This window comes from Histomonas meleagridis (genome assembly GCF_020186115.1).
Source record: "Histomonas meleagridis strain 2922-C6/04-10x chromosome Unknown contig_34, whole genome shotgun sequence".
Lineage (NCBI taxonomy): Eukaryota > Parabasalia > Tritrichomonadida > Dientamoebidae > Histomonas > Histomonas meleagridis.
Window position 1 is genome coordinate 78854 of NW_027150875.1, and position 17294 is coordinate 96147.

The window sequence follows — 17294 nt, forward strand, 5'->3', positions numbered from 1 at the left end:
GTTCAATCATTTTCTCAATTAAATAATTTGATTCTTGTGAATTAATTTTTTTTATATTATCACAAAAAACATTAATAATTGGAGTGATGTTTTGATTAATTTCTTTTTCTTTTGTTTGAATTGTTTCTAAGTAACTCAAATAAAGATCACTTATATTTCTTTGTGAATAAAATGCAAAGTAAACCAAATTACAAATCAATAAATTATATGAATATGGAAAATTCATGTCAAATAATTCCATTGTTAGTTCAACTACTGTAGCAAGATTTTCTTTACTTAAGTTAAATATTTTTTTTTCAAGTGAAACAAGTGTTTCCATAGAAATACTTTGGTTTTTCGAATTTTTATTTTCTATTTTGAAAGTTTTTGTTGTTTTTGTGCAATCTTGCATTATAAACCATTCCGATAATTCAATACCTTCCATTGGTACTTTTTGTATAAGCATTTTCATGTGTAAAAAAAATTTCGAATTTATTAATGATAATGGTTTTAATTACACCTCGGTGAAAAACATACATGTGAGTGAAAATAGGATTATTGCGATAATTACATAATTAAAGTTAAATCAAATGTATTAAATTCATATAATTAACATATGTATTATATATATATATATATATAATTAAATAAGTTCTCTATGAATGATGTTACAGTAATTATTCTAAGATGTGAGTCTACAGGTTTTTCACTATTAATTTAATTAATATATTTTGTTATTCTATTTATTAATATCCATATTTAATTAAAATCCTTTGTACATTATCAAATTCTTTCAGTTTGCATTACGTCAATTCACGAACGAAATTAGGAATTTCTGGAAAAGAACATAATAAAAATAATGGTTTTGTATGTAACACGGAGTACATTACGTTGAACCCATCTTCTCAATCTCATATATGAGGAAGACAAGAAATGGATCAATTAGGTAAAAAATATTGAGCTTGGACAAATAAAGAAGAAAAAAACTTAAATATTTAAGCAGCGGCTTTGGCGGTGATCTCAATAAATTAATGAAGCATTCTCATTATCGCTCTCCAGAGTCAATAAAAAAGAAAATAACAAGAATGAACGTTAAGGAAAATTCTTAACTTTACTTGGCTATTTTTTTGTGAGAATAATTGGTCGGAACCGCTCTGGCGAAACTTAATGGAAATACAAAAAGTTTCTTGAAAATTCTATGATGAAAATAAAAAAAAATCATGATTCTATATGTAAATTTATAAATGCCACTAGAGGGGTCAATTTTGTTAGATTATTCACCTGCTAGTTCATAAAAACAGTTCAGACACAGGATAACCAATTTTGGAAAAATCACACAGCTTGATGGCACTTTTCATGAAAAATTTAAATAGTTTATTATCTTCAATTGAAAGGTTTATTTACTTAATTATGAAAGATCCACTTTTTGAAGCCTTCATGAACGAAATTAGGAATTTCTGAAAAAAACATAATAAGTGACCGTTAATGAAAAACAAACCAGAAAGAGAGAAAACCAATAATAAAAGCATAATCAAAAATCTATTTTTACAAAGAATAGAGCAAATATTATTCAATTTAATTCCAAAAAATCTTGAAAAATCTATACATGAAATATTGGCTGAAATTGGTCCAAGTTTTCCTTATTCTTCTAATTTAATTGTTTGTCGTTTTATATATTCTTGTATTTTCTCAAAAATAAATGATTTTAAAATGTATTTTGATTTTTTTAAGAAAACAACAGAATTTGAAAAAGAAAATTATCAAAACATTCCAAACATTAATGATATTTTGAGTAAATATATTCCCTGTTTAACTTCTGATGAATCATATTATATACTTGAAAAAATGTTAGAACAAGATTTAATTAAAACAAAAGAAGAAATATATAACCTATAAGATGAGTTTTTTTAATCTTTCTATGAAAATTATGAAGAATTATCAAAGAATGATTGGAAACTTCATGAGAAGTTAATCAAAGAAGGTGTTAACACAAATGAAATTGTGAAAATAATTCGAAATGATGAAATAGAAAAACTTCAAGAAATATCATCATAAAATGATTTTGACTTTAATCAAACAATTGAACCATCACTTTATGAAAGATTTTCTTTTGTTAATACTGAATATGTTTCACTAATTGATTATGCAGCATTTTTTTTCTTTTATTCAATGTTATAAATATTTACTTATGAATAATGCAAACAATGAAAACACAGGTAAATATTGTATTTACAAGTGGAAATGAAGAAATAATTCATTTATATGAACAAAATCACTCAACATTTGAAGATCCATATGAAACAACAATTAAAATTCATCGAAATGATATCTTTAAATATGTTTATGAAAATAGATTATTTAAAATTAATTATCTAAGTGGATTAGGAGTTAAATGTGTTAGTTATAGTAACTATGAAATATTTTCAATTTTAGAAGAAGAATGAATGAAAATAAATTCAGATATTATCAAAAAATCATCAAAAATTTGGGACATTTTTAAGTTAAATCTTTTTATTGATTAAATTCTACATGATATTTTGGTTGATGTAATACATTCACAGAATATTGAAACTATTAAATTAATACTTGAACAAAAAAGTATTGATAATAATTGCAAAGATATTTATTTGTTTTAAATAAAATTTATGGTAATGAAATACTTAAAATTGTATTTTAAAGTTGAGGCAGTCGGTGGTATTTTTTTTTTTTTTTTTTTTTTTTGAATAAAGTAATAAAAATTTTACATTCTATGTTTGCGCCACAAAATTTTTATCTGATATAATAAAGACAAAACCGCCGCCACAATCTATCGGCCGCAATATTTAATATACGTTAACATACATAAAAAATGATTCGTCCGCCGCAAACAAATGACAATATATACGGAAGTAATACCAATAAAATTTAAGTAATGATTTGATAATTTAAGACAATATTTGGAAATTATTCAAACTATTTAATCCATACTTATGAAAGCATCTGAAAATGGTTATTTAGATATTGTTGAATTAATAATTAATTAAAATTTGATCACAACAAGATGCATTTCGATTGATATGAAATTTTATTCTTTGAGAAATTAATATATGGAAAATGAATGAGGAAAACATATAGATGTTTATATCAAATATAGAAGCTATTTTATTGCTTTTTGGATTAATTTGATTATTTTTTTAAATAATTTTTGAATTTGGTTTAAACAAATTTTTTGCAAATAAAATTCTATAACTTTTAATATCTGAATATAAGTGCATTAAATCTGTCGTATCAAATATTAATTTTTTTTTGCTATTTATTTGAAACTAAAAATGATTTGCAATTGCAACATCATCTTAAATTCGAGCCTATAAATCAATGAGCGAAATTAATGTGGTTCAAAATTAAGTAAAAATAGATTTTAATAACAATGCTTTCTGTCATAAATTACAGACCTTTTGTGAAGTGTGCAAAGCAAACATAATTGAATTTTTATCGCAGAAATACAACAACTTTTGATTTTTTTACAGTGAAAGTGATCGTTTCCGATTTCATCATTTCATTGGAGAGCATTGAAAAATTCATAACATAATTTCACTTTTTACGATATCAGAAATTTCTGAATTTTCACTGAATTTTGCCGCAGATTGACTTAAACCGCCGACTACAACACTTCATCAAAAATTTCACAGTATTTTTATGTTTTTATTTCATTACAACAATTATATTCCATACAAATCATTATCTTCCAACTCACCGAATACGGGCGAAGTTGTGTTAGAGTTTTCTGTTAATTGACAAGACCAAATTCTTGGCGAAGCATTTAATTTTTTCCAATCTATATCTGTATCATCATTCAAATGTGAATATGCATATCCAAAAGCCTTAAACTTAGCTTCATTATATCTTGCAGTTTCTTCATCAGATGATTTTTGTTGATGTTGCAATATTTCTTTCTGTGCATTATCCTTCTCCAATTCCTTATCTTTACCATCCTTCTCTTTTATCTTTATGACTTCTTTCTCGATTTCATCATTCTTCTTCTTTCTTTCTCTTTTCTTCTTCGGCCCTTTACGGACGACTTCACCTGTGACTTCACCGGCCACTTTTTTCCTTTTCCTTTGTTGCTTTGTCTCCTGTGGCAGCAACCTTTGGATCTGCATCTGCATTTGCATTTGCATCTGTGGGTGCATTGGAATGGGCATAGCTGCTGGCGAGGGCATTGCCATAGCGGGCGAATGCATCACCATAGCTGCGGGTGAAGGCATCACCATAGATGCTGGCGAATGCATTGATACAGATGAAGATGGAGGTGGAGGCATTGCCATTGGCGCAGGCGAGTGCATTGCCATAGATGAAGACGAAGACATAGCTATAGATGAAGACGGTGGCATTGCCATTGGCGCAGGCGAATGCATTGAAACAGATGCAGGTGAATGCGTTGCCATAGATGAAGAAGAAGACATAACTATAGATGAAGACGGAGGCATTGCCATTGGCGCAGACGAACGCATTGAAACAGATGAAGACAGTGGCATTGCCATTGGCGCAGGCGAACGCATTGAAGCAGATGAAGACGAATGCGTGGCTGTAGAAGAAGGTGGAGGCACTGCCATAGGCGCAGGCGAAGGATCTTCACCTTTTTCAAGAGAAACGTTTCTCCTCCGAGGAGGCCTTTTAGGCGGTGGGCGTTTTGCACCAATATGTATTGGGACTGGAATCGAAGGTACTGGGAAAGGCGCTTTTTGTTGCTTTTGTGATATGTGAGTTACGTCAAATGTTATCTCGTTAATTAATATCGAACGATTACACTTTGGACACGAAGAAACTCCGGTTTCTATTACCTGCGCTATGAATTTTTCGACATCGAAAGACTGAACTGGTTTCTTGCATCCACAAACAAGCGGATATCCATAATAAGGCCCTTCGATAGAACTACAATCTATGGCTTGTTTCTTCATCAACTCTTGAATTATGTTATTTTTTGGTATGACAACAGTTATCGAAAACCAACATAGTGTATTTGGAGATTCAAGTTGAACTAATATCTTCGATTGGTTATGTATTTTCGAACGACGGCCAAAGAAGTAATATAACTTTTCTTCGCCAAATGTTACGGGAGTAATTTCTGTTTCATCTATTTGAACATTTGCTTTTGGTAGAATACAGTTTGGAACAGTAAATAGTTGACCAATAACATACGGATCGCTCTCGCATGGCGTCAATGGAAGGTTATACGTGAATACATTAGAGATATATCGAAGAAATTGAATATGACGTTTGGATTCTGGAAGCTGTCTGAATATAAATGGAATTTTGGGCTCAAAGAAAAAAGATAATTGTTCTTGTGTGCCCTTTTGAAGCAATTCGAAAAACGATATTAACGAAGGATAGATATTATTATTAGACATTTTTTCGATTTCTGGAAGAATGACCGAAAAGAAGCAATCCACAGATGCTTCACGAGAAGGAGCGGAGATATTAAAAACCTTTTCGATAATTGATAAACGGTCATTTGATAATGAAGAAATAATTCTGTTAATGGCATTCTTGCTTTGAGCTGGAGTCAAAGGAGTTGGAATATTACTTCCAGTAAATTTTTCGTTTGATTTTTTTGGGGCTTTTCTTGTTTTTGCTGGATGTGTCGGCTGAGGTTGTATACGAATATTCTGAGGAAATGGTACTGGTTGAAGTTGTGGACGTCCTTTAAATGGAGGAATCATTTGGTATGGATAATATTGTGAAGGGATCGGATTTGTTTGCCAATATTGAAAAGGATGTTCGGCATTGCCCAGAGGATGTTGTGGAGTGGTTTGGTTGGTGGGAAAAATAGGTTGGGCGATTCTGTTTTTCCGCAAAGTCATCGAGAATTTGTTCGAGTCGTTGCACCGACTTTTTCAGTAGTAAATAATTGTTAATCTTTTATCAAAATTCTTTTCAGTACAAGCCTGACAATTTTCTGAGTGCCCAAAATACGATTTCTAAGCGAAAACCGTTGGTCAGTTACGTACCGGCTCTTTCTTCTACGAAAATATTTCACAATAAAAAAAATAAATTTTACAATGAACGAGTGATATAATGGAAGATTTTGTAGATAAACTTATCAAAAAAATGAGATGGATTATTAATATACAAAAAATTATGGTGAAATGATTAGAAACACTCAAAGTGGGCGAAAAATTATCTTCCGCGTTCAAGATCAAAAGTGACCTCTTCGATAACGCATCCCGTCAGATTGACACTTTTATTTAAAGTTTCCCAAAAAAAATGAATTTTTATAAAATTTTGATGTTATTTTTGGATGTTCTTCACTATTATTAAGTTTCTTTAAGTGTACAATGCCCATTTAATCATAAGAAATAATGAATGTAATATCAATTTTAAAAAAATAAAATTTAAAGAATTAAAATTAATAAATAAAGAAATAATTCGTTGAGTGAATAATTTTTTAATAACAAAACTTTAAGTAGAAATTCTACAGTAACCCTGTCAAAAAATGCAAATACAAAAACTTTATTTTTAATAGAAATTTTGTGGTGTAAAATAACGTATTTATTTTATTTTATTTTCCTAAAACAGAATAACCAATACAAAGTAACAAAAATGTTGAAAGCAAAAACATTCTTCTCTTTTTCTGTGCGTAATTTGCATATTTCTGTGCTATATCACTAAATTCATAAAGATATAATAATTGTTTATGTTCTAAAATACTTTCATCAAATTTTTGTAATTGATTTCCATTTTGTAATTTCAATTCTATTTGATGATGTTTTTCTTTAAGTTTTTTGATTTTCTTTGTTTGCTCATTTAAATCATTTTGTAAACCATCAATTTGATCATCTTTAAACTTTTCATTAATTTTTTGTTCTTTTTCTTTGTTCAATTCATCTTTAATATTTTGGTTATTTTCTTTAAGTGAATTGATTTCATTTTCAAGTTTTTTAATTATTTCATTTTGTTCATTTTTTTGTTTTTCAAGTTCTTGAATTTTATTTTCTGCTTTTTCCTTTAATAATTGCATATCAAATGCATCTTTTTGTAGTTGCAAAATTGATTGCGAAGAACCAATGTTTTGCGATTTAAGTGAATTAAATTGTTCTTCAAGAAATTTCGAATGTGATTCACTTTTTTCTATGAGTTCTTTTAATTTATCAATTTCGTTACTTTTCATCAAAAGTTCTTTTTCCATTTCTTTAAGTTTTATTTCATTATCATCAAAACTTTTTTGCAAATTATTAATTTGTTGAGTTTTATCATCGTTATCATTTAGGATTTGTTGAGTTTTTTCTTCATTATTTTGGTGATCATTTTCAATTTGTTGTATTTCTTTTTGTAATTCTTTACATTGATTTTCTGATATTTGTAATTTTTCTAAATTTTCTTTGATTTCGTTTTCTAATTCTTTGATTCTTTGTTGCTTGGCATTTAATTCTTGTTCTAATTCTTCAATGCGTTTCTTATTAGCATTTTCTATTTCATCGTTTTGTGTATTTTGATTTTCTCTGATTTTGTTGATTTCTTGTTTTAATCCTTCGAGATATTTTTTATTGTTATTTTCTGTTTCTAATTCTTTATTAAGTTTAATTTGGATTTCGTTTAATTCGTCAATTTCATTTTCTAACTCTTCAATTTTTTGTTGTTTATTATTTAGTTCTAGTTCTAATACCTCAATGAGTTTCTTATTAGCATTTTCTATTTCATCGTTTCGTGCATTTCTATTTTCTCTAATTTTATTAATTTCTTGTTCTAATTCTTCAAGATTCTTTTGGTTTTCCTTTTCTGTTTCTAATTCTTTATTAAGTTTAATTTGTATTTCATTTAATTTGTTAATTTCGTTTTCTAATTCTTCAATTTTTTGTATTTTTGAATCTAGTTCGTTTTCTAATTCTTTAATGTGTTCTTTATTATTATTTTCTGTTTTTAATTCTTTACTAAGTTTACTTTGAATTTCGTTTAATTCGTTAATTGCATTTTCTAATTCTTCAATTTTTTGTTGCTTCGCATTTAATTCTTTCTCTAATGCTTCAATACGTTTTTCTTTGTTATTTTCTTCGATTTCATCATTTTTAGCTTTTTGTTTCTCTATTAGTTCATTGATTTCTCTTTCTAATTCTTTTATATGTCTTCTGTTTGCATTTTCAGTTTCCAATTCATCATTTCGAATATTTTCTTCTTTCAATCCTTTGATTTCATCTTTTAATTTTTTGATTTCTTGTGCTTTTTCATTTAATTCATTTTCTAATTCTTTAATATGTTCGAGATTTTCATTATCAGCAATTGTCATATTGTTTTGTAGTTCATTAATTTTCTCTTCTAGTTCTACTATCCTTTGAATATTGGAATTAATATCTTTTTCTAATGAGTCGATTATTTGTTGCTTGTTTGCTATTTCGCCCTCTAATTCTGCTATACGCTTTTGTTTATCATTTTCATCATTTTGATTTTTCATATCACTAATTTCTCTTTCTAATTCTGTAATACGCTTTTGTTTATTATTTTGATCATTTTGATTTCTTAAATCGTAAATTTCTTTCTCTAACTCTTTAATTCTCCTTTGTTTATTATTTTCTTCAAAACTTGAATTTTGATTGTTTTCATTTTGGTTTCTTAAATCATTAATTTCTCTTTCTAACTCTTTAATGCGCTTTTGCTTATCATTTTCATCATTTTGATTTCTTAAATCATTGGCACTATTTACTTCAAAGTTATCATTTTCATCATTTTGTTTTCCTAATTCATAAATTTCTCTTTCTAACTCTTTAATGCGCTTTTGCTTATTATTTTTATCATTTTCATTGTTTTGATTTCTTAAATCATTAATTTCTTTTTCTAATTCTTCAATACGCTTTTGTCGGTTGCCATCTGTTACCAAATTATCATTTTCATCATTTTGATTTCTTAGCTCAGAAACTTCTCTTTCTAATTCTGCAATACGCTTTTGCTTATTATTTTTATTATTTTCATTATTTTGATTTCTTAAATCAGAAATTTCTCTTTCTAATTCTGCAATGCGTCTTTGCCTATCACTTTCTGATGCAAATTTGTTGTTTTGATTCATCAATTCATTAATTTCTTTCTCTAACTCTTTAATATGTTTTTCTTTATCATTTTCTGTTATAAATTTATTATTTTCTTTATTTCGATTTCTTAAATCAGAAATTTCGGTTTCTAATTTTTCAATTTGTTGAATTTTGTTATTTAGTTCCTTTTTCATTTGTTTATTTTCCATTAGTATTTGATTGTATTGATTTTCTATATTTTTGATTTTAGTTTCTTCTCCTTCCAAAAAATGCTTGACTTCAATATTCTCTTGTTCGAGCTTGCTTATCTGACCATTTAAATGCTTAACTAAGCCTTCATATTGAATTTTTTCTGCTTCGATTTGATTGGTATTTTTTTCCATTGCATTTTGGAATAAATTTTTCTCTGATTCCAAATTTTGTTTGTCAGATTTCAGCTCATTGATCATTTCTTCAAGTTCAGAAATGCTTTTTTGCCTTGATTTATTCTGCTGATTTAATTGAATGATTAGGTTTTGATTTTTTTGGAGTTCAAATTTAATTATGTTGATCTCGTTTTCTTTTTCTATAAGCAATTGTTTTTGTTGTTTGCTTTTTCCTGAGATTTTTGTGTATTTTTTAAAAAGAACATTCAATTGAGATTGAAGTTTTTTCTTTTCATTTTGTTCATCTGTGAATGAAAGACCCAAAGAAATACGTTCTTTAAGTTCTTCTATAGTCCAATTATTACCAAGAAATTCTTGTATAACATCTGATACAGATTTCATTTTATTTTGAAATTCGATAAGTTTCTCATAGTTGGATAGTTTTTCAACAATTGATTGCCATCCTCCATATTTATCAATTTCATTAAATTGTTTTTCAATAATATCAACATTTTCTTCCATACGTCCACAAACCCAGGAATATATATCTGTTTGCTGATCATTTCCATTGTATATACCTTCTGAGTGAATTGCTTTTTCTGTTCTTTGTAATTGTAATCTTATCTTTTCGAAAGAATGGCATATCTGAAAAGTAAAATATGTTAAATCATCAATTTGCTTCATTAAATTTTCATTGGTATTACTTCCGTATATATTGTCATTTGTTTGCGGCGGACGAATCATTTTTTATGTATGTTAACGTATATTAAATATTGCGGCCGATAGATTGTGGCGGCGGTTTTGTCTTTATTATATCAGATAAAAATTTTGTGGCGCAAACATAGAATGTAAAATTTTTATTACTTTATTCAAAAATACCACCGACTGCCTCAACTTTAAAATACAATTTTAAGTATTTCATTACCATAAATTTTATTTAAAACAAATAAATATCTTTGCAATTATTATCAATACTTTTTTGTTCAAGTATTAATTTAATAGTTTCAATATTCTGTGAATGTATTACATCAACCAAAATATCATGTAGAATTTAATCAATAAAAAGATTTAACTTAAAAATGTCCCAAATTTTTGATGATTTTTGATAATATCTGAATTTATTTTCATTCATTCTTCTTCTAAAATTGAAAATATTTCATAGTTACTATAACTAACACATTTAACTCCCTAATCCACTTAGATAATTAATTTTAAATAATCTATTTTCATAAACATATTTAAAGATATCATTTCGATGAATTTTAATTGTTGTTTCATATGGATCTTCAAATGTTGAGTGATTTTGTTCATATAAATGAATTATTTCTTCATTTCCACTTGTAAATACAATATTTACCTGTGTTTTCATTGTTTGCATTATTCATAAGTAAATATTTATAACATTGAAAAAAAAAAAAAAAATGCTGCATAATCAATTAGTGAAACATATTCAGTATTAACAAAAGAAAATCTTTCATAAAGTGATGGTTCAATTGTTTGATTAAAGTCAAAATCATTTTATGATGATATTTCTTGAAGTTTTTCTATTTCATCATTTCGAATTATTTTCACAATTTCATTTGTGTTAACACCTTCTTTGATTAACTTCTCATGAAGTTTCCAATCATTCTTTGATAATTCTTCATAATTTTTACATGAAAGATTAAAAACTCATCTTATAGGTTATATATTTCTTCTTTTGTTTTTAATTAAATCTTGTTCTAACATTTTTCAAGTATATAATATGATTCATCAGAAGTTAAACAGGGAATATATTTACTCAAAATATCATTAATGTTTGGAATGTTTTGATAATTTTCTTTTTCAAATTCTGTTGTTTTCTTAAAAAAATCAAAATACATTTTAAAATCATTTATTTTTGAGAAAATACAAGAATATATAAAACGACAAACAATTAAATTAGAAGAATAAGGAAAACTTGGACCAATTTCAGCCAATATTTCATGTATAGATTTTTCAAGATTTTTTGGAATTAAATTGAATAATATTTGCTCTATTCTTTGTAAAAATAGATTTTTGATTATGCTTTTATTATTGGTTTTCTCTCTTTCTGGTTTGTTTTTCATTAACGGTCACTTATTATGTTTTTTTCAGAAATTCCTAATTTCGTTCATGAAGGCTTCAAAAAGTGGATCTTTCACTAATTAAGTAAATAAACCTTTCAATTGAAGATAATAAACTATTTAAATTTTTTCATGAAAAGTGCCATCAAGCTGTGTGATTTTTCCAAAATTGGTTATCCTGTGTCTGAACTGTTTTTATGAACTAGCAGGTGAATAATCTAACAAAATTGACCCCTCTAGTGGCATTTATAAATTTACATATAGAATCATGATTTTTTTTTTATTTTCATCATAGAATTTTCAAGAAACTTTTTGTATTTCCATTAAGTTTCGCCAGAGCGGTTCCGACCAATTATTCTCACAAAAAAATAGCCAAGTAAAGTTAAGAATTTTCCTTAACGTTCATTCTTGTTATTTTCTTTTTTATTGACTCTGGAGAGCGATAATGAGAATGCTTCATTAATTTATTGAGATCACCGCCAAAGCCGCTGCTTAAATATTTAAGTTTTTTTCTTCTTTATTTGTCCAAGCTCAATATTTTTTACCTAATTGATCCATTTCTTGTCTTCCTCATATATGAGATTGAGAAGATGGGTTCAACGTAATGTACTCCGTGTTACATACAAAACCATTATTTTTATTATGTTCTTTTCAGAAATTCCTAATTTCTGTTCGTGAATTGACGTAGTCTGAAAACTGAAAAGAATTTGATAATGTACAAAGGATTTTAATTAAATATGGATATTAATAAATAGAATAACAAAATATATTAATTAAATTAATAGTGAAAAACCTGTAGACTCACATCTTAGAATAATTACTGTAACATCATTCATAGAGAACTTATTTAATTATATATATATATATATATATAATACATATGTTAATTATATGAATTTAATACATTTGATTTAACTTTAATTATGTAATTATCGCAATAATCCTATTTTCACTCACATGTATGTTTTTCACCGAGGTGTAATTAAAACCATTATCATTAATAAATTCGGAAATTTTTTTACACATGAAAATGCTTATACAAAAAGTACCAATGGAAGGTATTGAATTATCGGAATGGTTTATAATGCAAGATTGCACAAAAACAACAAAAACTTTCAAAATAGAAAATAAAAATTCGAAAAACCAAAGTATTTCTATGGAAACACTTGTTTCACTTGAAAGAAAAATATTTAACTTAAGTAAAGAAAATCTTGCTACAGTAGTTGAACTAACAATGGAATTATTTGACATGAATTTTCCATATTCATATAATTTATTGATTTGTAATTTGGTTTACTTTGCATTTTATTCACAAAGAAATATAAGTGATCTTTATTTGAGTTACTTAGAAACAATTCAAACAAAAGAAAAGAAATTAATCAAAACATCACTCCAATTATTAATGTTTTTTGTGATAATATAAAAAAATTAATTCACAAGAATCAAATTATTTAATTGAGAAATGATTGAACATAATTTAGTAAAGTGCAAACATTACCAACGATATTAAATCCAAATATTTTACACACTTTAAAACAGAAAAAGAAAATATTCAAAAATATTATTATGATCCATTTAGCGATGCTTTTTAATAAATTACAAAAAACTTTTAATGAATGATTGGGAACTTCACAAGAAATTAATTTAAAGAAAGGGAGTTAATCCAAATGAAATTGTAAAAATAATCCGAAACGATGAAATCGAAAAACTTCAAGAAATATCATCACAAAATAATTTTAATTTTGATCATAGCAATTCAGCCATCACTTTATGAAAGATGTTCATTTACATTAATCAAAAAAATGTTTCACTTGTTGATTATGCAGCATTTTTTCTGCTGTTAGATGTTTTAAGCATTTGTTGCTAAATGGTGCAAACAGTAAATAACACAGGCAAATATGCAATTGCTGGTGGGAATTTAGAAATCATTCATTTATAGTGAACAGAATCATTCATCATTTGAAGATGCATATCAAACAGCAATCCAATTTCATAAAAACGATATATTTCATTATATTTATGAAAATAAATTAGAACAATTAAATGATAAATTGGGATATTATTGTGTTCAAAGCGGAAATTATGAAATTCTTTTATTTTTAGAGCAAGAATGCATAAAAATTAATGATGACATATTATATAAAATAGCAAAACTTGATAACTTATATATTTTCCAATATTTTCTGCTAAAAAATCAAATTCCAAAAGATATAATGATCTATTGTTCAGTATCAAATAATATTGAACTTGTGAAATTTATTCTTGAACAAAAAGGAATTAGATACTAAATGCTAAATATGTTAATTTGTTTAATATAATATTCGTTTTAATATATTATGACTTTAAAATATTTGGAATTTATTTAGAATATTTAAAACAGCTCTTTCTTTTGCATCTGAAACGGGTAATGTTGAGATAGTTAAATTACTTCTTAAACAAAATGAAATTGATATTAATACTAAAGGATTTTTTTAGTTTTATATAATATTTATTTAAACGTTTCATCGAAATATAAAATTAAAATTTGAAAATTATTTAACATATCCAAAACACCACTTATGCTTGCATCAAAACAAGGTCATACAGATGTAGTTAAATTACTTCTTGAAAAAGAAGAAATTGAAATAAATACTCAAAATATTCATTGTTTATATATAAAATTTTCTTTAATCATTTTATGTTTCAAAATAAAATATAAAAATTATTAAATATATTTGAAACAGCACTTATGAATGCATTTAGATGTGGTAACACTGAAATTATTAAATAAAAAAAAAAAAAAGAAGGAATTGAAATAAATACAAAAAATATTTATTTGTTTTGTTTGATGTTAATGCCATTAATATAGAATTTTAAGCATAAAATTGGAAATCATTTTAAATATTTGAAACAGCACTTATGCTAGCAGCTCAAAATAATTACTTAAAAATCGTTAAATTATTACTAGAACAAAAAGGAATTGATATTAATGCTAAAGATATTTTTTTATTTTACTTGATATTTATTTTAATAATTTCATATTTCAAAATAATATTTGGAAATTATTCAAAAAATTTTGTACAGCACTTATGAAAGCATTGAGTTATTATCACATAGAAATAGTTAAAATACTTCTTGAACAAAAAAGGAATTGATGTCAATGAAAAGAATGTTTATTTATTTTTGTTTAATGTCTATTATAATAAATTGATATTAAAAAATAATATTTGGGGATGATTTAAATAATTTCAAACACCGCTTATGAAAGTATCTTTAAATGGATCAATAGAAATTGCTAAATTACTTCTTAAACAAGAAGGAATTGATGTTAATGCTCAAGATATTTATATGTTTCTTTTAATTTTTATTTTAATACATTAAAATTTTTAAACAATATTCGGGAATTATTTCTATTGTTTAATACAGCACTTATTAATGCATCTTGTTTCGGCAATGCAGAAATAGTTAAATTACTTCTTGATCATGAAGGAATTGATATTAATGCTAAAAATATTTATTTTATTTGATATTTATTTTAATAATTTTATATTTCAAAATAATATTTGAAACTTATTTAAATTATTTCAAACAGCACTTTATGTAGCATCTATACAAGGAAATGCCAAAATAATTAAACTTTATAATGAAAAAGTAAAACAAAACTATTGTCATGTCTTGGGAATAATTGATAATTAGACATTTGGTAGTTGGCTTACCTCATTAATACACCAAGTAAGCGCAAATGTTTAAGATCTTTAATTTGAATCACAAAGTGTCACATTAATCCATTAAAAATTAAATGAAGAAGTTTCAAATAAACAGTTCATATTTTTTATTAATGGAACATGATTCAAACTCTAAAAAAACAATAAACCCGATTAACGCAGATATAAGGTGTTTTGAGGACCTATGTAAGTTTTTTATTTCTCTCAAAAAAAATTATTTTACATGTAAATGAAGAAAACCTTGATTTTTCAGTTAAACAAACAATGGAGTTATTTGATGCAAGTTGTCCTTATTCATTTAATGTGATCATATGTAATTTTGTTTACAAGGTATTTTGCATAAAAAACAAATAATACATGTGATATATATGTAAAATATTTGAAATCAATTCAAACAGAAGAAGAAAAATTAAATAAAAGTTATCCCAAAATCATATCCATTTTTACTGAATATATAACTGGGAGGATATTTTCACAGGAAACTGATTATTTAATTGAGAAAATGATTGAACAAAATTTAATCAATGTTAAAGATGTTTATATTGGTTCCATGCTTTTACGTACTATAAAACACACAAAAGAACAAAAAAGAAAAGATCACTATGATCAGCTTGAATCAACATTTTTGGATAATTATGAAGAACTTTCAAATAATAAATGGGCTCTCCATAAGCAATTAATTAATGAAGGACATAATCCGAATGAAATTGCGAAAATAATTCGAAATGATGAAATAGAAAAACTTCAAGAAATATCATCACAAACAAATTTTGATTTTAATCAAACAATTCCAAAATCACTTTATGAAAAATGTTCATTTATTAATCAAAATAATATTACATTAATTGATTATGCAGCATTTTTTCTGCTGTTAAATGTTTTAAATATTTACTTATGAATGATGCAAAAAATAGATAATTCAGGTAAATATGCAGTTGCAGGTGGAAATGAAGAAATCATTCATTTATGTGAACAAAAATCATTCATCATTTCAAGGATCAATTAAAATAGCAATTAAGTATCATCAAAATAATATCTTTAAATATATTTATGAAAACAAATTAGAGAACTTGGATGATAATAAATCAAATTTAGGTGAATGTGTGCTCTATATTTTAATTATAAAACACTTTTATATTTACAAAAAACGGGATTAGATATTGATAGCAAGAAAATTATTGTTAAATTAATAAAAACGGTAATATATATCATGTTAGATTCCTATTAAAACAAAAAAGTAATTGATATTAAGCAAAAAATATGTTTATTTAAATGAATCAAGATTTGTTTTCATAATTTTGGATTGATTTTAATGGTTTAATATTTATTTTAATTACTTGATGTTAATTTTAATAATTTGATGTTTGTTTTATTAATATATAATTTATTTTAATAATTTGAGATTTATTTTAATAATTTTGTATTGTTTTTAATAGTTTAATATTTATTTTAATGACTTGATGTTAATTTTTTAATAATTTGATATTTATTTTTATTATTTTAATGTTTTGTTTTAATAATTTCATATTTGTTTTAATAATATGTAATTTCTTTAAATAATTATATATTACTTTAAAAAAATTTATATTTCTTTTTATAATTTGGTACTGCATTTCACTTGGCTATTTCCTACCGTAATATAGAAATGTTAAAAATACTATTGAAACAAAAAGGAATCAACATCAATGAAAGATATATTTGTTTTAGTAATCTTACTATTTATTTTAATAACTTTGGATCTATTTTAATATTTTTAGTATTTCTTTTTATTGATTTGATATTAGTTTATACAATTTTGGATATGCTTTATTCGTTTGAAATTTATTATAATAATTTAATACTTACTTTAATAATTTTATATTTATTTTAATGGTTTTATATTTGTTTCAAAAATTTCATATTTATTTTAATAACTTTATAATTGCTTTAATTGTTTGAAATTTATTTTAATAATTTGATATATTTTTTTATTATTTGGAACAGCACTTCATTTAGCAATCAAGTATATAGATATTGACTCAGTTATAAATAATAATATAGAAATAGTAAAATTACTCTTGAAACAAGAAGGAATTGATGTTAATGCAAAATATATTTAATGAAAAAATTTTCTGTGCGTTTTAACTATTTGAAATGTGTTTCAACAATTTGAAATTCATTTTAATA

At 25.2% G+C, this 17294-nt stretch overlaps 1 protein-coding gene across 1 annotated transcript; it reads right to left on the reverse strand.

Moving 5' to 3' along the window:
- Window positions 1-3677: 3677 nt before the first annotated feature.
- On the reverse strand, window positions 3678-5678 carry GO595_005415 (uncharacterized protein; the record flags this gene model as incomplete). Its single annotated transcript, XM_067918656.1, has 1 exon — window positions 3678-5678. The coding sequence occupies one exon, from the start codon at window positions 5676-5678 to the stop codon at window positions 3678-3680; it is 2001 nt and encodes a 666-aa protein (XP_067774365.1).
- Between the last annotated feature and the right edge of the window lie 11616 nt (window positions 5679-17294).